Source organism: Culex quinquefasciatus, chromosome 1 (genome assembly GCF_015732765.1).
Source record: "Culex quinquefasciatus strain JHB chromosome 1, VPISU_Cqui_1.0_pri_paternal, whole genome shotgun sequence".
NCBI classification, from domain to species: Eukaryota; Metazoa; Arthropoda; class Insecta; order Diptera; family Culicidae; genus Culex; species Culex quinquefasciatus.
The window spans coordinates 35,735,424-35,762,091 of record NC_051861.1 but is presented as its reverse complement, the minus strand read 5'-3'; the positions used below and the strand labels follow the sequence as shown (position 1 = coordinate 35,762,091).

The 26,668-nt window shown below is 34.5% G+C and overlaps 1 protein-coding gene across 1 annotated transcript in view; it reads left to right on the top strand.

The window, feature by feature from the left end:
- Positions 1-26,668, top strand: part of LOC6046418 — a 53,904-nt gene that overhangs the window by 3,788 nt on the left and 23,448 nt on the right. The window contains 3 exon segments of the mRNA XM_038267008.1: positions 6,274-6,605; positions 15,374-15,533; positions 15,536-15,928. Of these exon segments, the coding sequence (XP_038122936.1) occupies positions 6,432-6,605; positions 15,374-15,533; positions 15,536-15,928 (727 nt within the window). The 5' untranslated portion in view covers positions 6,274-6,431.

Sequence of the window (26,668 nt, the reverse complement as noted above, 5' to 3'; positions counted from 1 at the left end):
GCAAATTTCACAAATGTTTCATATTATAACATTGAAAATAGGGTGTGACTTAGAAAACATCAATTTTCCTGTTTTTAAACTTTTGCATGGCAATATCTCAGCACTTATCGGTCATATCAACAAAAGAAGCAAAATTTAGAGAATTTTCTCAGCTTTTCAAAAAATTTTTTTTTCAAAATTGGGCAAACATGGGCACTAAATTTAAAAATGAATAACTGAGACTATTTTCAAAAAAGTTACCTCAAAATGGCTATAAATTGAAAACGGAGCACATGAGCAGAAACCTGCAACAGAGCCCACAGACCCGGGGGTCGTTAAAGTGGATTGCTTTGCTTTTTGCACTTAATCAAAATTTCACTGAAGTTGATACATTTTTGCGACCAGTATTTCGATTTTTTTGTATTAATATTCAAAAAGCATAACTTGGTCAAAGATTTTTTGCCCATTCTGGAAATTTCTGAAAAGTTGGTATTTGATGTCCCCTGCAATATATCAAAAAATGAAAATAGTTTTTTTTTGCAAACCAAGTTTTGGTGACAAAAATTAAAAATCACAAAATATCGACAACTTTGCTGAAGACATCAAATGGGTCATAAAAATTCTTCAAAAGATACAAATATTTGAATTTTCATGTATCATTTTTGTATGGACAGCTGCCAAATTTAAATGGAAAAGTATATGTACAAACTAATGATGCAAAATGACTTCTTTGGGCATTCCGAAGGCACTAAAAGAGTTTCAACCCGGAATAAAGAATAAAAAAATAAAATTAAGACAAAACGACCGATTTCGTAGAGAGTTGCTCAAGTTTGCTTTGCGCATGGCAAAATTGTAAAGTTCAGTAATTAAATATCTTTATGAAATTTTCAGGAGTGGTTGAAATCCATCTTTTTAATGAATTTTGTGAATTTTCTGTAAATATGAAATTTTATGATTTTCTACATGTACGTAACCCCTTAAGCACAAGATTTCATTTTTTTCAGTTATGCCAAAATTGTATGGAGATTTATATGGGTAAACCAATGACACAAAATGACTTCCCACAAAGTTTGAGCCAAATAAAAAAATATAAACAATAAAAATTACCGAAATCGGCCGATTTCGTTAAGAAAAGTTAAGATTATTGTAAAGCAATAGTTAATCGATGAATTGAAAGTAAATAAATAAAAAAAAAAGTTGGGCAGAAGTGGTTGCAACCGTATCTCCAATCTCCACCCACTCGGGTCACCGCATAGGGACCATCCATAAACCACGCGGACACTTTTTGGCTTATGGATGGTCCCATACCAAAGTATAAGAGGATAACAATATTCATCCCATTCCTTTTTTTCTCCCTGCCTCCAACTCTTGTGGTGGTAGCAAATTTAGTATTGGTAAAGTTTTTTTGCGGTCAGAAGCAGGGAGAGGATTTGGGGTTTTTTTGCTTCTGCTCCCGTTCTGCTGATGCCAGCGGAAAATTCGATTTGTGATGAGTGATATCGGTTGGGGATCGTGGTGTAGGGGTAAGCGTGGTTGCCTCTCACCCAGTCGGCTTGGGTTCGATCCCAGGCGGTCCCGGTGGCATTTTTCGAGACGAGATTTGTCTGACCTTCTGTCGGACGGGGAAGTAAATGTTGGCCCCGATTTTAACCCCAAAGGTTTGGTCGTGTTAGATCAGTCCAGGTGTAGGAGTCCGTCTCCCTGGGTTCTGCCTCGGTGGAGTCGCTGGTAGGCAGTTGGACTCACAATCCAAAGGTCGTCAGTTTGAATCCCGGGGTGGATGGAAGCTGAGGTGTAAAAAGAGGTTTGCAATTGCCTCAACAATCAAGCCTTCGGACATCAAGTTTCAAGTAGGAATCTCGCAATCGAGAACGCCAAGGCAATGCTGTAGAGCGAATAATTTGACCTTTTTGTTGATGATTGATGTCGATGGATGCTGCTGGGTGTACGCGCAGACTGATTGATCTTGAAACAGTTTCACATTGCGGTGTGATGTTTAACACACGTGTGCGTCTGTTTTGAAATTTGCTCTGATTGATGTCGAATGGGTGGGTGTTTTTCTCTGATCCAGAAGGGGAGCTGTTTATCGTTTTTTTTGCTACATCAATCGATTCGGGATGATATATTGGTGTAGTTAAAGTGTAATTTTCAGACAGTTATAAATCCCAAGCGATTATTAATGTATAGTGAAAGGAGAAAAATGCCACAAAATTCACGTTTTTTTTCTCGCCTGTAGATTAGCAATTCAATCAAAAACCAGGCATTGTATTTGTAGCTTAAGATTTATACACATTGACTTGACTTGACTTTTTTTGTTAAATTGTCTGCAAAATGTTCAAAGAAGGGAAAATCTCCCGCGGCCATCTGGTGGATGTTTTTCCCGCCCGCAGCAGTGTGCGTGCGGGGGAGTATTTGGCGTGCTTTCCTTCATTCCTCGTGTCTGTGTTGGTAAAGCGTCGCGACGCGTCCGTCGTCGTGGGAGAGAGCATGTGCAGATTCGCCGAAAGCACGTGCTCCTCCGACGCCTGCTGTGTTGAGTTTTGTTTACAATGACGGAACGCGATTCAAAGAGTAGCGTGTTCGGCAGGACTTTGACGGATTTCGGCGACTCTCTCTGGAAAAATGAGAGTGAGAACAGAATGTGGGATATTTTCCGTGTGATTTGTTATGGTGCGAGTAGGCTGAGGGGAGGGTAGCACACACAGATACGAAAGTACAAGTGTAAATAAACAAACCACTTCTCTAATGGCGGCGTCGTCTGTGGTGGCCTTTGAGTGGGAAAAACAGTGAGAGTGGTTTATGATGGTTTCGTCGACATTATTCGTGAATGTGTGGCGTCTGGTTTTGTTGGCACAGAGAGAGGAAAACCTTGAATTTCCCGACGAGTGATTCTGACGTTGGAGGTATTTGGGTAATTTAGATTGATTAATGGCTAACACCAATCAACCTCTCGGGGTAATTAAAAAAAACTATATTGAAAAACTAAACTTATAATTTTATATTAAATTCAATTGCAACGTGAAAAAAAAATATTTTACGAAGAAAAAATACCAATACCAAAAATGAAAGGCTGAGAAGATTTCCTACAATCTACATTTGAGAATTACTTGATCGATGCCGGTTGCTTCTTTGTGAAAAATGTTTTTTCTTAGAGTCACCTAAATTTACACAAAGTTATACATTTTTTTTGGGACTCTAATGATTCGAAAATACATTAGAATTAAACATACAAAATGAAAGAACTCAATTTGATTAAATATGGTTCAATTGGGTACAAAAGCCCTATGTCTATTTTTATGTACAACGTTAAAAAACACGATTGAAAACCATTTGTGATCACTTTTTTCATTTTAATGCAAAATTTTTTTTTGACAAGACAACATTTTTTCGATGGATTAACTATGGTCCCCTTGGAACGAGCTGTCAAGTAGGAGCTTTTCTGTCAAGAAGGACCGCGAGATTAATTTGTCAAAATTGATTTAAAAATCCATTTTAAAATCTTTGTGGTCGTACAAAGGGTTATTGTACTCAGAAAAATAAGTTTTATCGCTGTAAACAATAATATCAGCAATCTAAGCTTCATTTTAGGACCCAATTTACTGTTCTTAAAGAACTAATGTAATCTTCTGAAAATTTCATGTCAAGTTTTAGTTCAATCATCTGTATGAAGCTTTCAAATCTGGAAGTAATTTATTTGGCTAGAACCCATCCTAGAACATCAACTATACCATGAATTCAATTCAATTTGTATTTTTATTAGCATTTAGCGGGAATTCTCGCGGAGTTTTGTTTAAATTCTTCAACCGCAATAGTTCATGAGAAATTTAAAAAATATATTTTTCAAATTTTTTTTTGTGAATTTTTACATGTCTTCAATTTGAACAAATCCTTGATTTTTTTGATAACAACAAATCAAGACTAACATTTCAAAAGGGCTTCATAAAATTGAATGTTTGTCCCTTTTGAAATGTTAGTCTTGATTTGAAAATTTTCAAAATATTTTTTTCGAAAAGATCGGAAAACTTCACAAATGTTTCATGTATTAAAATTGATAATCGGACCATTAGTTGCTGAGATATCGTCATTAGAAAATGGTGGGTTATTTTGGTGAGATTAAGAAAACTTCAATTTTCGTGTTTCTTTTTCTTAAAGCGGCTCTATCTCAGCAACCCGAGGTCCAATCTTCAATGCCTTTTAGACAATTTTATATCAAATTTTCTGAACTTCAAAAAAAAAAAAATAATTTAGAAATGGTCACTTAAGGTCACTATTTTTTAAAATTGAAAAACTGCAAATATTTCGCTAAAATCAAACTTTCGGTGGCTATATCTTGAAAACGGAGCTCTTTATCAAAACATCTGTAAAGTACTTTTCGATTGCAAATTCAATTTTGCATTAAAAAATAATGTCAAACTTGTTTTTGCATGAAACTTCGATTTTTTCCAAAAATCACTGTTTTTTCAAAAATTCATAACTCGGCGGCAGATTTTTTGACCATGTTTCTCTATGGCTCAAAAGTTGCGGATTTTTGTCCCCTAAAACATATCAAAAAATCTAGAAATTCAAAAAATACGTATTTTGGGAAATTGAGTTTTAGTGAACAAAAAGTTGATAAAAAATAAATAAACAATTTTTTTCCGTGTACCTATTTTTTTCTCAAAAGTCCTCAACAATACCTACAACTTTGTCGAAGACACCAAATTGATCAGAAAATTCACTCAAAAGTTACAGCTGTTTGAATATTTACATACCATTTTTGTATGAACAGCAGCCAAAATTGCATGGAGACTTGTATGGGTGAACCAATGACGCAAAATAGCTTATTTGGTCACAGGGAAAGCCCCCACAAAGTTCAAGTCAAATAAAAAAATACAAAAAAATAAAAATGGTCGAAATCAGCCGATTTCGTAGAGAGTTGCTCATATGGGTCATTCCAGGTCAACTGAGTACACTTTTGGGCTCGACCTTTACCGATTTGGACCAAACTTGGAGAGAACGTTCATCTATCGATAGTTAACAGAAATCCCAAATTTGGTGCTGATTGGACCATCCCTCTATTTTTGGCACCGCCCTCTTATTTGACGATCTTCTTAAAAAACTTTTTTTTCTATTAATCATAACTTTGCAACTTTTTGAGCGAAAAACTTTCTACAGGTTGCAAGGAATTCAAAAAAATAAAATTTTAACCCTTAAATGCCCACTACTATTATATTTTAACGTTTTAAGTATTAAAATTCAGTTTTGACCAATTCCTTATAATTTTATTTGTTTTATTCTATCACCTTCGTGTTCCCCGGACAATTTTACATAATAATCAATGTAGATCTCAAACTAAAATGAACTATTGGCAAGATACAGCGAATTTACTGAAAAAAGTTTGATTTTGCGCAGCACTCGGAAGTACATGGTGTACTTTTCAACAAAAAGGGATGAATTCCGCATAGTTTGGTTTTTATATGCGATAAACTTGTTTCGGTCTGAATTCATAGCACAGAATGCAGCGCAAAATCGAACTTTTTTCAGTAAAACGCTGTATCTCGACAATAGTTCATTTTAGTTTGAGGTCTACATTGATTATAATGTAAAATTATCCGGGGAACACGATGGTGCTAAAATAAAACAAATGAAAATATAAGGAATTGGTTAAAACTGAATTTTAATACTTAAAACGTTAAAATATAATATTAGTGGGCATTTAAGGGTTAAAATTTAATTTTCATGTTTGCACTAGTAAAAGTAGTACTTTTCAAACAAAAAACTGCCTTTCAAGACTATTTCATCCAGAGCAACAAAACACTGCCTACAAATTGCCTGTTTCATGATTGTGGTATGTTATTGTGTCTCCCACAATTGTGGAATACCTGAATTTAACTGATATTTTCACAAAAAAGTTATCAGACCATGGATAAAACATCACTAAGCTTGAGTGTCACTGGTTTCATTGTGTGAAGTTATTATTTTGTTACTAATATGCACATCTCAAGAGATCCAACGTTTGTTTACATCCGTAAGAAAAAAAGTGTTCCGAATTTGTGGATTTCAAGGGTCAAATTCTTCAAGAGCTTGGTATAAAAGTTAAAATTTGCAGTTGTTCGATACAGAATTCCTAAGATCGCAAGAGAAGCTTTCAAATGAAGGCAAAAGCGAATCATTTAGTTCAATTTTCGATTTGCTGCTATGATTTTTTGAACATTGGTCGATCTGTAAACTGTTCCGCATATGAGAGATGACTGTAACAACACTTAGAATAACCGTGTGCAACAACTCTCCATTTTACCCTCTCTCCCTCGAAAGCTAGTAACTGAGAGCGCGGCCAAGAGAGACAACATTTTCCTTCGACGACTTCAGTGACGTCTTCTTTCGTCGCCTCCACCCACCTACCCACCCACTCCACCCAACCCCGGTATTTGAGCTTTGAGCGAAACTTGGTGGGGGAGTCGGCCCAAAAATCGATGACGGGCGAAGCGATGACGTCACGAGTATCAGCTGTTGGCGGAACCGCGGTTGCGCCCCACCTGCAGCCCCCGAACGCGAACCACCCGGTCCAGGCGCTCCGGACCGACGACATCGAGGTGCAGGTCATCGAACAGGTCGTCACCACCGAGCTGCACACCAGCGAGCGAAAGGTAAGGGAAATTGTGTTTTATTACTTTTTGGTTCGATTTTGTTTGGTTATAGTTTTTTTATATAGGGGAAATGTACCCTTTCTAATCAAACTCCTATCTTCGTCATATGGAGATTTATGCAAATTTATGCCACCTACTGGCCAAAAAGATCAAATTCAATGCACTTTTGATCATAATTTCTATTTTGCGAGACCATTTCTCATCATTTTGGTGGCACACACATCCACACGCAAGATGAGAGCTTAAATACTTAACGAAATTCGCCATCAATATCTTTTCACCTGCGCTGACGTTTTCAAAGCGCCTAAGATATGAAATTGCTTCCAACTATCAGCAACATGTTCTTTTGCACATTAGTTAATCACTCACTTGAAAAATAATCCCAAAATATGTAAATAATAAGCAAGCGCCATAAAAAAACAAACGCGTCAAGTCTTTTGACGTTTAACTTTTGACGACCCATTCCAATCGAAAGCTGAAGAAAACCAAGAGAGAAGCGAAGGCAAATAAAGAACAAAGGGTGGCCATCAACATCACCAGGCAGTGCCTGTTGGAGTGAGCCAGTGATGCCAGGAAACTTTCTCTATAAATGCTACTTTTCGTGAGTGTTCGCTTAAAATTTCATCCCAGTTGGCAGCACTAAGCAGAACTAAGCTGAAAATAGGAAAATGGGCGAGGCCCAATGCACTCGACTGATTGGAATACATGTCTGAAATATTTTTTTTAAATGTTTGTAAAAGGAATAGAATAACTTTTAATACAAGCGAAAATAAACAGAAATGTTCACAAAAAGTTGCTCTACTCGTTGGTGTACTTGGTTTTAATAATTTCAAGAAACACTCCAGATTATCCAGCATCATTCAAACACGACCGCTTATTAGGCTTAAAACGGGTATATTTCCCCTAATGTTATACTCTTCAATTTTTGTGATTTTGATTCAAATTCTATAGAAGATTTCATTTGCATTTTCCTGTAGTACTACTGCTTTGAGTACAACCGAGGTGGAAAACCTTAAGAAAATCCAAACGAAGTCAGGCTCCGAGAAAATCGAGAAGGTTTTCGCGTCATAAATAATCAAACGTGAATTGATTCGGGCTCGAAAGGGGGTTCGCTGCTTCGGATTTGAATATTTCAAATTCAATCGAAAGCACGGTGTGGTGAACTTTGGAAGGCCGGCCGGGTTCCCACTGAGTTTTTAGGTGATATTTTTAGAAGTGAACCTTTGCACAACGATGGGCCCGTGAAGTGACGAAAATACTTGTATCGTTGAGAGTAAGGATTCTGGGAAGGAATGGTTGGGAAGATCCAAACTGATTTGCATCGTTTCGGCAGATGCGTTACTCTGTTTGCAAAAATCATCGTTTGAGGTGAAGTAGCACCTCATTAATATGAGAACCCGTTTAAAAAAAAACGAATTTTAAAATAGGACTAAATAAATAGCAAAAAAGATTTCAAAAAAGACTTAATAAAAACCTTGAATTTTTTTAAGTTTTCATTTTTCAATCAAAGCATGCGTTTTGGAGGAAGAAAAAAGGAAAAATCCGCTTCTTTTTTTAAGGAAATTTTATCAGAGCCGCTTTTAAAACCCCAAAGATGTCTACTTTAATTCTTCGATTTTCATGATTTTCAAGTTCTGGAACTTGACCACGTATCCGAGGTGCATTTTTCGACATCTCGTCTCGGCCCCTCTCAATTACCTGGATTTAACTAAAGGAGGTATTATGCTAAATAACAAACAAACTAGCACTTTTTTTTTGTGTTTGACAGTTTGCCAAACTCGCAAACAAAGCAAAATGTATGCATGCTAACGTTTCTGCAATCAAATCCAGGTAAACTGTCAAAATGTCAAAAAGTGAAAGTTCGTTTGTTTGTTTGCTATAGTCTAATACCTTCTTAAGGCATATTAAAAAAAAATGTGTGTGACCAAAATTGTTATTCAGTTTTCTAAGCACTGGCTTAACCGATTTTGACCAAACTGGTCTCATTCGCTTTGGTGTGTGATCCCATACTGTGCTTTGAAGTTTTGATAAGCAGTTTAAAAGTTATGCATAAAGATATGTTTTCAAAAACCTAAAGATGGTAGAAAAGTGACCAAAAAAACAACTCAAGTCCCAATATGTTATATAACATTGGTTAGGTAATCAAAAGACCTTTCCAGCGAGTCTAAAACATTGAAGATCTGGCAACCCTGACTCAAGTTATGACCACTTAAGTGATATTTGTGTATTTTTTTATTCCGCATCTTAAAAACATTGTCACTATCAATTAATCAAACCTTCCACATTCACGACCCCCAGGTCTTTTGTGGTCTCTATTACAAGTTTCTTGCTCGAAACTCCGAAGGCTTGAATGTGGCCGAGCATCCAAACCTTTTTTTACTCCAAGGAACCTTCCACTGCAGGGTTCGAACTGACGACCTTTGGATTGCAAGTCTAACCGCCGCCGCCAGGGATTCCACCGGAGCAGGCTTGGTTTGGAATGAACTTAACAACCCAACAACATCCAAGGCCGGGACCGACGTTTTACTTCTCTATCCGATGGAAGGTTAAAGCAGATCGAACCCATGACCTTCCGCTTACTAAGCGGACAGCTTAACCATTCGGCCAAGTTTCAAGCAGGTCTGGAAAACTTTTTAGAGAACGATAAAGCAAACAACTATGCTGAGTTGGTGGAAAAAATGCTGACTGCCTCCAAGAACCTTTGCGTCAACATGGCCCTCAAGATCCAAATTCAATTTTTACTCAAAAACCTGACCTTTTCGAAAAAAAATCTAATGATGGGAATGGATTCAGCAGACAAAATAACATTTAGTAAAAAAACGAAACTATTGGCACTACGCCCCCCGGGGCATGGCCTTCCTCTAACGTGGGATTTCTGCTCCAGCGCCTCTGACGAGACAGGAGAAACCGGGACCGACGTTTTACTTCACCATCCGATAGAAGCTCAGTGGATAAGGTGGGAATCGAACCCGCGTCTCATAGCATCATCGGGATCGGCAGCCGAAGCCGCTACCCCTGCGCCACGAGACCCACCAACATTTAGTATAATCAATAAAATGGCCGAGAAAAACTTCATTAACGTTCTACGAAACATTTTTGATTTTTAATATTGATATCCCAGCAAAACATGACTTGCATGCAAGTTGGAATAACTTGAATGAGAACTAACTGAAATATAATTTTAAAATGGCTATAAATATGCGAAGAAACCATCAAATTTAAAAAAAAATCAAGGGTGTTTCAGAAAGGGGAAAACGTTAACTTTAAGATACATGTATTGGTTTAGTTGTTTATTCATTAGTTCTTTTGTGAAATAGTCAGCAATGTAGCTTATTTTGGCCTAAACTAACATTTCGAACTGGTGTATCTCAAAATTGGGACCATTTGGAGCAATTCTAGATTCAGCAGGTAACATTCTACTAGGAACACATATACTCGTCTCAGAGACAAAATCTTGTTGGACAGTGTTTTTTTACTAATCAATTGAATTAAAACACATTATTAATATTCAAAAAATTCAAATGCAATTTGCAATCGGTGATTAATTAAAATAAATTAAAAAAAATAGAAAAATAAAAAAGCAATTTTTTGCGTTTTATTTTCAAGGGTTTCCACCAAGGCCTCAGACTGGCAAGTAATTAATAATTACTTTGATTTCAAGCTAGTAATTCGGTTATTTTTTAATTACTTTTTAAAGTAATTTAAAGTTATTAATTGGTAATCAAAGTAATTTTGGAGTAATTGTAGTAATTTAAAATTTTAAGAATATTGTCCTTGTTCAGCGAAACTTTTAAATTTTTATTTATAATCACATTTTTTTAAAGTGTCACACAAAGTTTTAACAACAAAGATTACAAAAGACTGGCTCTGTTTGTAGAAGGCCTTACTCACAAACAACAAAAGGCAACGCCATGATATAGAACCTAGTGAAAAAAGTTTTTTGATTCCAAAATCTGTTCATTTTTATTCTTTTCCTTCTAACAGGCAGTGACAATTATTTTGAGTCTATGTGGATCAAATATTTAAAGCAGAAATGTACTTAATTATCATTGATAAAAGCAAAGTTTTAAATTATTAGCTATTTAAAAGTCAATTACTTATTTTCCCTAAAAGAGCACTCAGCTAGTAAAATCTAAACGTAGAAATATGTACCCTTCCTGTAAAGGCTTATGAACTGATCTCAGTTGAAAGGTTCTCCGAATCTCTGAATTGCAAATGTAACATCCTGGAACAGAACTGCTAAATTCTAATAAAAACACAAATTGAAATTAAAATATAAGAGCAGTTCTCTACGGAATCGGTCTTTTTTCTTTAATTTTAATTTTTGTATTTTTTAATCCGGCTGAAACTTTTTTGGTGACTTCGGTATGCCCACAGAAGCCATTTTGCATCATTAGTTTGTCCATATAAATTTCCATACAAATTTGGCAGCTATCCATACAAAAATGATATGTGAAAATTCAAAAATCTGTATCTTTTGAAGGAATTTTTTGATCGATTTGGTGTCTTCGGCAGAGTTGTACACCCAACTGGCAGTCGCATGATTGTGATGCATGGCGGCATGAAAGTATATCAGAATCTGCATGAAATCTGTCCTCATGCATTTTTTGCGATATAGGAGTATGACATTTTTGCCCGTTACCGACAATTATCGACATTACCGACGGCTTTTTGATTGTATTTCACAAAAAAAACACTAAGCAGAACGAGGATTGAACCACCAACTTCTTGGTTATTGATCCGACACGCTACCACCGCGCCATGGACGCTTGATGAAAAGTGAGTGAAAGAGCACCAACATATGCTTCTCTTTGGAGTGTTGCTCGGGGACGGGCCAGCTTTATATGTGTTGGTGAGAACTGCAGATCGCTGAAATTTTTACATGCGGGCAAAAATGATCTACGGGCTTGCTGCAAAAAATGTTATAAAATATGACATTTTCTGCAGCAAATCCAATGTTGCAGATTTTGAGATATATTTTTCCTTTGGGTGTAGGTATGGATATGGACTACACTGAAAAAAAATTATACATGGTAAAAAAATTTTCGGTGATTTTTTATTTAACTTTTTGTCACTAAAACTGGATTTCCAAAAAAACACTATTTTTATTTTTTTTAATTTTTTGATATGTTTTAGAGGACATAAAATGCCAACTTTTCTGAAATTTCCAAAATGGGCAAAAAATCTTTGACCGAGTTATGATTTTTTGAATCAATACTGATTTTTTTAAAAAAATCGAAATATTGATCGCAAAAATTTTTTTTTACAATGTTAAAAAATAAAACATTCGTGAAATTTTCCGATTTTTCGAAAAAAATATTTTCAAAAATATTAAATCAAGACTAACATTTTAAACGGGCGTAGTATTGAAAGTTTTACCCGTTTAAAATGTTAGTCTTGATTTTAAATTTTTGAAAATATTTTTTTCGAAAAGATCGGAAAATTTCACGAATGTTTCATATTTTAACATTGTACATCGGACCATTAATTGCTGAGATATCGGCATTAGAAAATGGTGGGTTGTTTGGGTGAGACTTAGAAAACATCAATTTTCCTGTTTTTTAACCTTTGCATGGCAATATCTCAGCAACTATGGGTCGTATGAACAAAGTTTATTAAAGCAAAATATAGTGAATTTTCTCAGCTTTTCAAAAATATTTTTTTCAAAGGGTGACAAACATGGGCACTAATTTTAAAAAATGAAAAACTGCGACTATTTTCAAAAAAATTACCTAAAAATGGTTATAAGTTGAAAACGGTACACTTTATCAAAAATTCACTAAAGTACTTTATGATTGCAAATTCGATTTTACATCGAAAAATATTTCGACCAATATTTCGATTTTTTGAAAAAATCAGTATTGATTCAAAAAATCATAACTCGGTCAAAGATTTTTTGCCCATTTTGGAAATTTCAGAAATGTTGGCATTTTATATCCTCTAAAACATATCAAAAAATAAAAATAGTGTTTTTTTGCAAATCAAGTTTTAGTGACAAAAAGTGAAATTAAAAATCACCAAAATTTTTTTTACGGTGTATAATTTTTTTTCAGTGTAGTCCATATCCATACCTACAACTTTGCCGAAGACATCAAATCGATCAAAAAATTCCTTCAAAAGATACAGATTTTTGAATTTTCACATATCATTTTTGTATGGACAGCTGCCAAATTTGTATGGAAATTTATATGGACAAACTAATGATGCAAAATGGCTTCTTTGGGCATACCGAAGGCACCAAAAAAAGTTTCAGCCGGATAAAAAAATACAAAAATGAAAATTAAAGAAAAAATACCGATTCCGTAGAGAACTGCTCAATTATAAATCTTGTCACATGGATTTCTATCCAGATATGACATTTTGAAAATTTAATCTAGATTGTACAAAAATCAAAATGGGGGTGGGGTCCGACAAAGCGTGACGTACTTTTCGAGGGGGGGTCAGAGCCAGCGTGACAAAGTGTGACATAGGGGGGAGGGGGGGTTAATTTTGGCCGATTTTAGCGTGACATACTTTATGGATGACGCCATACTAATGCCAATTTCCAAATTTTAAGCAAATTTACTCGCTAATGGATATAATGTAAACCAAATGGGGGGCAATTTTGACGTTGATCGCATATAGCTTGGAAACGATTCCGCTGTGTAAACTTGAAACTTTTGTAAAATATTCTGCTATTTAAAATTAAAATTATAAAAGTAATTCACATTATCCAGATTTATACAAAAATAAATAAATAAAAGGCATAATTTTCGACTTTCAACAAAACAAAATACTACCTATCCTTTGTTTAATACTGAATATTACTGAGATTATTATTTTTTTTATTTAGGTGAAAAGTAATTAAGTAATTTATGTAATTGATCATTTTGGCCCAGTAATTTGAGTAATTAATTTGCAGATTGACGACTTAATCTATTTGGAATTTTGTGGTATAAAGAAACTTATTAATTGAATATTTCAAATTTCACTACGTTTCACGGTATATATATATTTTCTAAATTTTACGGCCAGGGGCGAATTTCACGAATTACGCGGCTTCCGTGAAATCGCGAAAAATCACAAGTCCTAAGTTCTAAACAACTTAAAATTTATAATATCGTGAAATTATGTCGTCTTCAAGGATACTATTTGACTTATATTTGTCAAATAGCATATTTAACATAATTTCCAACTTATTTTTTTGATACACTTGTTTAGGGTAAAGTAGTCATCAATGAGACACGGGGAACAATGATAAAATGGCCGTCACAAGTCGTAGTTTCAACCAATCAGGCTCATATTTAGAGGAAAAGTGTGTCTACTGGATATATGTCTGCCATATTAGTGGCTTTGGTTATGGATGCTCCCTTGAAAAGTAATTCATAAATATTTGATTTTGGGGTGTAAAAGTAAATTATGGACAAAACATACTTTTTCGCTCTTAGGCTGCCATTTACACCAAAACTAATATTTCTTCAAATTTCTTTCGACGTTCCATAGGGATTGAGTTAGGCTACAATGTCCTTTCATGAGGTTTGCCCAAAATTTAGAATAACCCAGAATCCAGGGCTGTCTCATTGTTTCCCACTCATTCCAGCCCATGGGTAACAATGAGAAACTTTGATTTTTCTTCATTAAACTTGTCAAAATCTATGGAAATCTTTCAACCCATGACTCAAAAGTGATTTTTAGCAAATTTATAAAGTTTAAACTTAATTTAACCAAAAATACAATGTTATTTGGTATAAATATATGGATTTTACAAAATTTAAATACTTTTTATTGTAACTTTTGTTAATATAAGTTTCATGTTGGCAAAATTGCTCTAAAATGTTCAAGGCAAGTCACCTGTAATGGAACAATACAAAAACATGATGTTTTACTAGAAAAGTATTGATTTTCGTTGAGTGTCTCATTGTTCCCCAGCTGTCTCATTGTTCCTGCCAAGTGCGTCTACAATGAGACAGTTGAATAACTCTGGCTGTAGATGTCGGATCGATCTCATGTTTTGGTCAATACTAGAACACCTTAAAGGAAAGATAATGCAATAAAAAGCTCATTAAAACATGCTGGTGACAAAATTAGATAAATCGTTGAAAGTTGAAAACCAAAAGTGTCTCATTGATGACTACCCTACCCTATTCAAGTATAGCTAAATCCAAACAACCTAAACAACTGCACTCTTTCCCGCTACTATAGCGAACAATAAAAATGTGATTATTTCCTGTTTGGTTATTCTTGAGCGCGCAACAAAAGGCGATCCCACTTGCTTTTGAGAGAGTGAAAAATGCCTTCTCCTCTATTCGACGACGGATTTTTCCGTTTCCCCGTAAATAATAACGACCACTTTATTCGAGACCCCGTTCCAACTTGTTTTCTGAACCGGCAGCATAACGATAAGGCAATTGGAAGCAGAGCGGCACACAAAAGCTCAAAAGTGGTGCAAATAAAACATAACATGCATTGGCATCCTGCGGGAAAAGCGGTGCCTCTCCTCCTTCTCGGGTGCCTGATGGCCATTGCCATTGCCTTTTTTCATATTTTACAATCCAATTAGTGACAGCTGCTGCTGCTCTGACCACGTGGTGGGGGGCAGTTTCTTGCTGGGGAAGAGTTTTTAAGTGGACTGATACATTTTTATTAAAAAAAAAAACAATGTCGGAAATAGTTTAACCTTGGTGACCTAGCTTTGAAATTTATTTACATTTAGTTTTATATATTAAAATTACCATTGGAACTTCTAAGTGAATTAATCTTCCTATTCCACACTCGTTCGTTCATTGCAGAGTTCCGGCGGCAGTGGCAAAGCATTTGGCGCCCCGAAGGCTGTTTCCCTGCTAGCGGCAGTTAGCCAGGCAGCCAACACCGCTTCCTCCACCGGAACAGGAACTGCAGCAACAGCGCCGGCCAACGGAGCTGCTGCCGCTGCCGCAGCCGCTGGTCGTCCTCGTTGAAGAACCCCGTCGGGTGGGTTTGCTGTGCGCCCTGCATTTGGCTGCGCGGTTCCTCGACGGTGCACAAAATGGCCATCACGGCGGCCACCCTGCTCGTGACGTCACTGCTGGTGGCCTCGCCGATTTTGTTCCTAATTTCGGCCGCGCCGTCCAAACTGCCCACGGATTGCTACATCACGGAGGACGACGACTGCCATCCGACGCCGCCGCCACCGCCGGAGTGCGCGGATCCGATCTGCAGGGCGGCGGCCATCAGCATCCAGACGCGGATGAACTGGGACGTGGAGCCGTGCCGGGAGTTTAAGAACTACAGTTGTGCCCCGCTGGAGGGGAACAGCTTGAGGGCGGTCAAGAGTCCGCAGGAGATTGCCGACGTGCAGATGCAGCGTGAGTATTGGGAAAAAGTCTGACATATTTTTATTTTTGAATATATTATGTCATATCTTTCAACTTTATGCAGTTCGATATAAATGGGTCTCTTAAAAAGTCAAGCTGGCGATTTTCGAGAATCCGGGTTTCAGTTCCAGATTAACAGAACTGGCCAATAAGACAGCAAATTTGAAAGTTTAGCTTGTTCGATGTGACTTTGCCAATGTTTCAAAAATGTATTTTTAAAGGGGTCAACATAGACTGCGTTTTTCACTGACATGTTCTAAACAAAAATATCCCAGATGATGCCTCTACGCAAAAAAGGTATCATTCTATAGCCAGAAAAGTAGGAAAAAATGAATGAAAACAGTTGAAAAAGGAAATGGTACAATAAAACCAATTCTATCAGAATTAACAAGATAAATGTTTATTAAAAAACAAAAATTAAAAAAAGAAAAACACAAAACAATTAAAGTTAAGTTTTGCGTTGAACAAAAGCTGCTCTAAATGACCTCATGAATACGGGGAAAATAAAATTTTTGTAAAAATTTAGGCCCAATTCTGTGTATGAAGAAGCATGAGAATTTAAGCTATGCTTGGCTTATTTTCTGTTATTCCAGTCTTTTCAATATATGCAGTTCTTTAAAGACTTGGATGAGAAAAGTCTCAAGATTTACCAAAAATTTGAAGACTGCTCAACTATATTTCTTGAGTTTTTTTTTTTTTTAAAGGAACAATGAATCAAATTTTCAGTTTTTGCTTTTTGGTTGTTTTTTAACAGCCCTGACTCAAGGCGGTTTCAAAAACACCCAAAAAGCAAAAACTGGAAATTTGGTTTATGGGACCTTTTAAAAAAAACACAAAAACTCCAAATTTTAATGCAAAAATCTGGCCCTGAAAGGTCCCAACGCCGTGTTAGGGTTGTCCGAAAAATTGCTGTTTTCGAATGTATATATGTATGTATGTATTTGAACTCCCGTCTTGGCAGGACTTGGCTATAGGGGGATGGCGTCGCTATTTTTAGACCACGTTTTCCACTTTTTCTCATCGAAACCGACTACTTTATCGACTTCATTTTGCTGGGCGAGATAGGACGCCGTCTATTTTTAGACGATGACTCGGCACTTTTCCACTCTTGCACTTTAAAAAACCAGATAGCAGCACGATGTAACACCACGTCCCTATTGTACAGACATAGATGACTCGGGCCAGGCAATCCACGACTCCCTCGTCCAGTTCTTGAGTATATGAGATGGGCCTGGGCTGTTTTGAGACGGTGTTAGTAGTTATATAATGGTTAGATTAGAGCGCCCAATTTCCCGGGGTTACAAAATTCCCGGGAAACGGGAAATTTTCAACGAATTTCCCGGGAAATTCCGGGAATTCCCGGGAAATTTTAAATTTATCGAAAATTGTTCTAATCATGGTTTTGATTAATATTATTAATATTTTGCAATAAAATTGTAAAGAATAGCAACTTAAAAGGTAAAAATAAGCGCGAGGATCAATTAATGTAAAAAAAACATACAACTTCAAGAGAATATATAATTTGCTTAGCTTTTATTGCTCAGCTGTCTTTCAACTCGTACAAAATATAAAAAAAAATGATTAGTTTTTTTTTTGTCAAAAAGTAGGTATTATTTTTTAATCACAGTATTTGGACAATGAGTAAAATAAATCCATTTTCCAAAACCATATAACTGCTTTCAAATTTGTCTCTGTGACCAGTTTGAGAGAATATGATATAACATAATATTGAAAATTTAACTGAAACAAAAAGAAAAATAATGCAGAAAAAAAATTCATCCCTGCAAAAAAAATTTCCATGGCAAATCGTACTGGTTTCGGGCAATCAATAAATAGACAAGCATCAGAATCTTCCTTTTCTCTTGAAATACCATTTATATGCAATCACAACTCAAAGTTTTCAAATATCAAGAGCGAATTTTTGATGCTTGCATTTTTTGGGTACCCTTGATATAATAAAAAGTAGTTTTTAAATGTTTTTTTTTAAATTATTCAGCCTAATAAATGACTTCGTAAATGAACTTTCGTAATTTTTATTGTCCAACAAATAACCAAACTCTATTCTCAGTTGTGGATGGTTCAGAAAATAATATCATCTGGAATAAACCTTGACATGAAATTTTTAGACGGTCTGACGAAGTTCAAGAAGAACAGTAAATTGGATTGAATAAAATAAAATTGAATTCCTACATTTTTTTGTAAATAAAAAAGAGTGTCTAAAAGTTAAGAAAATGTATACTTTCGCTTGAATTTCGGGAATTCCCGGGAAAATTACAAATTTCCCGGAAAACGGGAAATATTATTTTTCGGGAAATCCCGGGAATTCCCGGGATTTTTTTCCCGGGACGGGAAATATGACACTCTAGGTTAGATATGTTAAACCTTGTGACATTATTTCACCACTACGGATCAATTCAGATCTTGAGCATAAACACCATGATGGCCGACTGGTTAGCGCCCCAGGCCATCAATCCAAAGGTGTATGTTCGAATCCCACCTGATTCCTGATTGGTTTTTTGTTCATATTCAAAGTTCAGTTTCTATTTCCAAATTTCAAGGAATCCGACCAGGATTTGATTCGCGAAACTTCTGCTTTCGAGGCAGAAGCCGCAACCATTAAGGGCTAAGAGAAAGACCGAGCTCCGATTTTTGTCGTTTTACGCTTACTAGATTTCGCTCTCCCCGTGCGTTGCTTTCTCTCTCTATTCTCTCTCGCCGTGTGCACCGTGCTGCCAGCAAGGCGATAGGCATACTTTTGCGTCGCATGAACGTGATACCAATAATTATGCCGTTGATTCTATATTACTTCTGATGTAAAATCTTCAATTATTATTTCAAGAACATTGTGAAGATTTTTGTATTCCAGTACTATAAATTATTACAAAAATATGTAAATTCTTCAAAAATCGTACATTGTTCGAGAACTTGATTTTTATAGCAATGACCCCCGATGTTTTTAGTTGCATAATGTTTCATCAAGCGTTGGAAACATATTTCAAAAGCAATTTGAAGAGTTTTGTATTCAAACACTACAAAATATTACAAAAATTCGTAAAATACAGCAAAATTCAAACATTGATCTAGAATTCAACTGTTATCGTGATTACCCTCACAGTTTCTAGTTGCAAAATGTTTCATCAAGTATTAGATACATATTTCTTAAATAATCTGAAGAGTTTTGTACTCAAGTACTACAAAATTTTACAAAAATACGTAAATACAGTAAAAAACGTACATTGTTCGAGAATCTGAATTTTATAGCAATGACCCCAAAGTTTTTGGTTGAACATTGTTTCATCAAGTGTTGGAAACATATGCCAAAAGCAATCTGAAGAGTTTTATATTCAAATACTACAAAATATTACAAAAATACGTAAAATACAGTAAAATTCCAAAATTGTTCAAGAATTCAACTGCGTAAAATACAGTAAAATTCCAAAATTGTTCAAGAATTCAACTGCTATCGTGACTACCCCCACAATTTCTAGTTGCAAAATGTTTCCTCAAGTGTTAGATACATATTCCTAAAATAATCATAAGAGTGTTGTAATCAAGTACAACAAAATATAACAAAAATACGTAAAAACCAGTTAAACATCAAAAATTTATCTTGAACTCGAAATTTATCGACATGAACCCCACAGTTTTGGGTTGCAAAATGTTTCATCGAGTGTTGGAAACATATTTCAAAAGCAATTTGAAGCGTTTTGTTTTAAAGTACTAAAAAATATTACAAAAATACGTAAAATACAGTAAAATACCATTATTGTACCAGAATCCGCCTTTCATCGAAACGACCCCCACAGTTTCTAGTTGCAAAATGTTTCATCGAGTATTAGATACATATTTCTGTAAAAACTGGAGAATTTTGTTTTCAAGTACTATAACTTACTACAAAAGATTGTTCTAGAACTCAATTTTTATCGCGATGATTTCCACAGTTTTGATTCGAGCATGTTTCTTCAAATATTTTTTATACCACAATTCCCACACCAAAAGCTCATAATTCCAGAGCCCCTGGTTATGGACGCAAACTGATTTCAGATCGAATTCAAAATGAAAATAAGGCAAAGTAATACAATAATGAGCTGACTTTACTAGGATGTGCGGTGTGTGCGACATATTTCTAAAATAATCCTAGGATGTGTTTGAAACATATTTCTAAAATAATCTGAAGAGTTTTGTATTCAAGCACCTACTACAAAGTTTTACAAAAATAAATAAATTGTTCGCTCTACAGCAGTGTTTCTCAACCAATGAGGAATTCCCCCCTGGGGGTGAATGAAGGTTCAATAGAAATTCAATGCCTTTATCTGACACATTCTTTGCAACTTTCAGTTTCTTGGATTAGTAATAACATTTATTTTTTCTAAAAAGATAATTATTAAAGTTTCAATTTCTGATAATTTTGACATGCTTTGATGATGATTTTTTAAATATATCTCAGGCATTTTTATTTTAAACTTTGTAAATTTTTTGTAATTTTTTTGTGACTGTTTTTTTGTTGGTTTCTACGAGATTTTTGTACACTTTTTAACAAGAACAATTTTTTGAAAAATTATTGGAAATTGAAAAAAAATTCAAATATTATTTGAGTTCTTTATTTTTTTAGAGTAATTTGTCTTCTGCCACAGATATTTTTTTTATATTTGTACATATTTTACAATTGAATTTATTTATTGTAATTTAAACGAAAAGAAGAAAAAATGATCAAATAAACAACCAATCAATCAAATTCAAACCTGCGAAACTGTCAAAATGTCAGTAATTTTTTTTTAATAAAAAAAAAGTTTTCAAATCCTACTACAGTTTATTGCATATTTTACAATTTAATTTGTTATGAAAATTGTAATCTATTTGCAAACCTAAAAAAATGTAATTATATTTCTGCATTGATACCAATAACTTAAAAATAAAGGAGGGTGGGGGAGGGGGAATGAAGTTCTTGCAAATCAGTCAAGGGGGTCACTGCTACAGCATTGCCTTGGCGTTCTTGATTGCGAGATTCCTACTCGAAACTAGGTGTCCGAAGGCTTGATTGTTGAGACAATTGCAAACCTCTGTTTACACCTTACCTTCGTCCACCCCGGAATTCCAACTGACGACCTTTGGATTGTAAGTCCAACTACCTTCCAGCGACTCCACCGAGACAGGACCCAGGGAGACGACTCCTACACCTGGATTGAGCTAACGACCTAAACTCCAGGTTAGACCGGGGCCAACATTTACTTCCCCAATCGATGGAAGGCGTGATCAGACAAATCTCGTCTCGAAAAATGCCACCGGGACCTTCTGGGATCAAACCCAGGCTGACTGAGTGAGAGGCAACCACGCTTGCCTCTTCACCACGGTCCCGGCAAAATTTTACAAAAATACGTAAATACAGTGAAAATCGTACATTGTTCGAGAACTTGATTTTTATAGCAATGACCGCCAAAGTTTTTGATTGCAAAATGTTTCAATATGTCGATATCTCTGTGCTCACTTGTTCCAAGCTTGCAGGTTTTCCAATCTTGTTAGCATAAGAGAACACAGAGGCATCGAAGTATTAGAAACATATTTTTTAAAACAATCAAATACTACAAAAATACATAAGATACAACAAAAATAATATACTGATCCAGAATTAGATTTTTATCGTAACGATCCCCACAATGTTTAGTTGCAAAATGTTTCATCAAGTATTAGATACGTATTACTGAAAATAAACTGAAGAGTTTTGTATTCAAGTACTATAACTAATTACAAAGCATTGTTCTAGAATTCATTTTTTATCGCGCTTTTCGAGTACTATAAATTGTTACGAAAATACGTAAATTCTGAAAAAAATCAAACATTGTTCAAGTACTACATTTTTATCATGATGGCCTCCACAGTTTCTGGTTGGAAAATATTTATTAAAATGATTGCAACATGTTTCCCAAATAGTCTGAAGAATTTGATTTTTTTTATACAGTTACTCAATGAGGTAGAAAAATATTTTTCAATTATTTATTATTGTGGGCTGGATTAGAGATCAAAGATATATTTCGAACAACTTATCAAACACGCAGAAAAATAAGGCAACATTTTCAATTAAATTCAATTAGTGTTTTTATTAGAATTTAGCAGTTTTGTTCAAGGATGTTACATTTGTAATTCAGAGATTTGGAGAACCTTTCAACTGAGATCAATTTATAAGCCTTTGCAGGGGAGGGTACATATTTCTACGTTTAGATTTTTCTAGCTGAGTGCTCTTTTAGGGAAAATAAATTTTGAGAAAAAAATCCTAGATCTATGTAAGGAAACATTTTGTTGATTCAAAAGTCATTATTTTTGTTGAATCAACGCTAAACGTCAAAGCATTTTTTTCTTCTTCAAAACACTGAAGGACTTTTTTGGACTTGAGAAAATCTAGGTTTGTTTCAACGCAAAATTTTTGTAGATTATATTCAACAAAAAATTTGTTGAAGCAAACCTCGTACAGGCTGATTCTACAAAACATTTTTTCTAAGTGAAGAAATAACTGAGCAGGTGCGCCGACTCTTGGTACTTTTTGGCCCCTCACAATTATTCGATTCGAAATTTTGTTGAATTATTTAAGGCCGTTGCAAATATTTTGTGAAGTTTATGTTCCTCGACTCTGACCAAAGTCGAGGGAAGGGGAGGCAAAAAATAATAAAGTATAAAAATTTAAATTACGAGCCATGGTTTCAACATTTTGACGAAAAAACTGTTTTAAAATGCATTATACACCTGTCCAGTTGTTTTGCCATCATTAGTTTCCAAAATACCTAAGTATTGACGAAAATTTTATTTTTTTGCGAAAAATAAATATTTTGCGGTGCTGTTCATTAAAATTTCATAAAAATTCAAAACATTTTTAAACAAGCCCAATTATGCTGAATTTGATTATCAATGCAGAAAAATGCATTTTAGATTGTTTTCAGTTGATTAGACTTCTATTTTCATGGAAATTTTGAAGTTTATTGGAAAAATATTTTTTGCACCCTAATTTTTCAGAGATATTTTGAAGGGGAGGGGGCGACATAAACTTTGAAAAATATTTGAAACGGCCTAAATTTCTTAATTTTTTATCTAGAATTTTGAATTTTCTAGAAATTCTTGAGTTTTTAGAATTAAATATATAATTTTTAATTTCTTGATTTCTTCAAACTTCTCAAACTTAAATTTCATTATTTATTTTTTTTGTTTCTTGCATTTTTCAAATTTTACTTTGTAGCTTTCTAATTTTATTTGATTTCATTGAAAGTCTATTTTTTATTCATTTTATTTAATTACTTTATGTTGAAATTTCCTGAAATTTCCTTGAATATCTAAATTTGTTTTAAAATGTATCATTTAAATTTTTTATTTATTTTTTTAATTATTAGAAATTTTAGAATTAAAAAAACCAAAATAATTCCTCTTTATAATGTACGCTTGAATTACCTTTTTTATTGCTAAAATTTTCTTGAATTTTTTAGGTTAGTTTTTTTAATATCATGAGTTTTATGAATTATTTGTATTTTATGATATATTTAATTTTCTCAAATTTCGTCAATTCCTTGAAATGTCCTTAAATTTCATTAAATTATTTAAATTTCTTGATTCTTTCAATTTCTTCAATATATAAGCAAATTATTTTTTTTTCATAAAACTGATTTTTTTTATGAAAATAGTGCTCTAATCAACACAAAACAATCTGAAATGCCCTTTCTGCATTGATTATCATATTTAGCTTGTTTGAGCTCGTTTAAAAATATGTTGAACTTTTATGAAATTACAATGTTTAGCACCGCAAAAACTTTTTTTCTTTCAAGAATAAAATTTTCGTCAATGCTTAGATATTTTGGGAACTTATGATTGCAAAATAACTTGACAGTTGTTTAATGCATTTTAAAACACTTTTTTCATTCAAATGCAAAAAATTTGCCCCCCCCTCTCGACTTTGTTCAGAGTCGAAAGACATTAATTTCAAAAAATAATTGCTTCTGCCTTATTTTAATTTATCCAATTTTACTAAATGATTCGAATTTCATAAATATTTCAAACTTTAAATATTCTTAAATTTCAACAATTTCTCATAAATTTCTCATTCATTTCAATTTCTAGATTTTCTAGATGTTCTTAAATTTGGACCCGTCCGTGTGGATCAATCGGACCGCGCTCTGGACTCACAATCCAGAAGTTGCCGGTTCGAATCCCGCGGCGGGCGCTCTAAAATTCTTTGTGTAAATATGGGTATTCGGCGCCGTCGCTCCGTGCCATACTTTCATACGCTTAGGAGCCCAGGGCGGCGAAGTCCTTGTAGATAAAAAGGAAGACACTAGTGGTTGGTACTAGCAATGGTTGCCGACAGCTATAAAGTCAACTTCGTTTTCGTTTTTCTTAAATTTGAAAGGGGACAAAAAAATTTATTTCTTAATAAGTTCAAATTTGTAATGGAATTTCAAGTGAAATCAAATGAAATCAATTTAAAATACATTCTCCTGCGTTTAGAATCATTGTTGGCATGCTAGGATTAATTAAAAAATATTTGGAATTTTGTTAATTTTCAATGTACAAAAAGACAAAAGCTTTTATTTTAACAATTATGTTGTTTCGTCAAATCATACATTTTGGATGACTAATGATTGCATATCCACTGTTCGGGTGTATAATGCCATTTCCAATGGTTGTTTCATTGAAATGTTGAAATTCAATATCTGATAATAAATAGCTTATGAAAATGACCAAGCATGTTTCTATCAGAACATTTGCAATAATTTAGACGGAATTCATTTTGAGTCTTTAACCATCCAAACATACAAAAATTTCCCCAATTATCATTCTACATAGTTTGAAGATAAACTTTCTTTTTCCCACCAAAAATGATTCCAGATAATAATTATAAAATAAAATCCTATTATTTATTTTTATTTTTGCAAGAGCATGCAATTTAGTAAAACTCATGATATACGAGATACTTAAACATTGAAACTTCACGCTTACCCGTCGATTTTGGGAATCAACAGTGCCCCCCTGAGTTATTTCAGATTTCTCGAAAAAGAGAAATAAACGAAAAATCTAAATAATGGCTAAAAATGTAGGCCTTATGCAAAAAAGCGAAAGTATTTTGCATCAATTTTGACATCTGTCCGTTCAAAAATTGTTTGTATATATTCAAAAATCCGTATCTTGGAAAGGATGTCGTTGTTTGTTAGTTTATTTGAGGTTTTTTTACCTTCTTGGTCATTTGCTGGCGATCTCTAGAAGGAATAGTTTTATTGATATAGTGTCTTGAGCAAATTTGTAAGTTATGATAAAGAGAGTTTTGAAATAATAGTAAAACTCTTAAAAAAATAAATAACTTAACTATCATAAAATAATTATTTTGAAAAAATTCTGAAAACTGCATTTTTAAATTTTTTTTTTTTCATAAATATAAATTAACAAAAGAGGCAAGTGGGAAAAAGTTTATTCAAAAATGCTGATTTTCTGAAGGTGCTATATAATTTCTCTGAGTTTCCTAGTAATATTTATAAAATACAAAAATATGAAATCAAAATTTAATAATGTCGGTCGATTTTGTAAAGAATGTCATCTCAGAACTCCATTGAGTTGGTAGATGTCCTAGAGCTATTCAACAGACCATAGATCATAGATATTGACCATTGATATAAGCAGCCATTGATAAGGTCTTCATCTCTGAACTCCGTAGAGTTGGTAGATGTCCTAGAACTTCTCAACAGATCATAGATCTACCCAGTGTAATTTACTGAAGCTACCTGTAGATTTCCAACTTCATAGTCATTGATCAAAGCAACTATAGATCAGGTTGACATTCATCTCTGAACTCCATAGAGTTGGTAGATGTGCTAGAACTTCTCAACAGACCATAGATCTACTCTCTGAAGCTACCTGAAGATGTTTAAACTTCACAGTTATTGATATAAGCAACTATTGATCAGGTTGACCTTCAACTCTGAACTCCGTAGAGTTGGTAGATATCCTAGAACTTCTCAACAGACCATAGATGTACTCAGTGTAACTCACTGAAGTTACCTGAAGATGTTCCAACTTCACAGTTATTGATATAAGCAACCATTGATCAGGTTGACATTCATTTCTGAACTATATAAAGTTGGTAGATGTCCTAGAACTTCTCAACAGACCATAGATCTACTCACTGAAGCTACCTAAAGATGTTCCAACTTCACAGTTATTGATCAGGTTGACCTCCATCTCTGAACTCCATAGAGTTGGTAGATGTCCTAGAACTTCTCAACAGACCATAGATGTACTCAGTGTAACTCACTGAAGCTACCTGAAGATGTTCCAACTTCACAGTTTTTGATATAAGCAACCATTGAACAGGTTGACTTTCATCGCTGAACTCCATAGAGTTGGTTGATGTCCTAGAACTTCTCAACAGACCATAGATCTACTCACTGAAGCTACCTGAAGATGTTCCAACTTCACAGTTATTGATCAGGTTGACCTCCATCTCTGAACTCCATAGAGTTGGTAGATTTCCTAGAACTTCTCAACAGATCATAGATCTACCCAGTGTAACTCAATGAAGCTACCTGAAGATGTTCCAACTTCACAGTTATTGATAATAGTAACCATTGATCAGGTTGACCTTCATCTGTGAACTCCATAGAGTTGGTAGATGTCCTAGAACTTCTCAACAGACCATAGATCTACCCACTGTAATTTACTGAAGCTACCTGTAGATTTCCAACTTCATAGTCATTGATCAAAGCA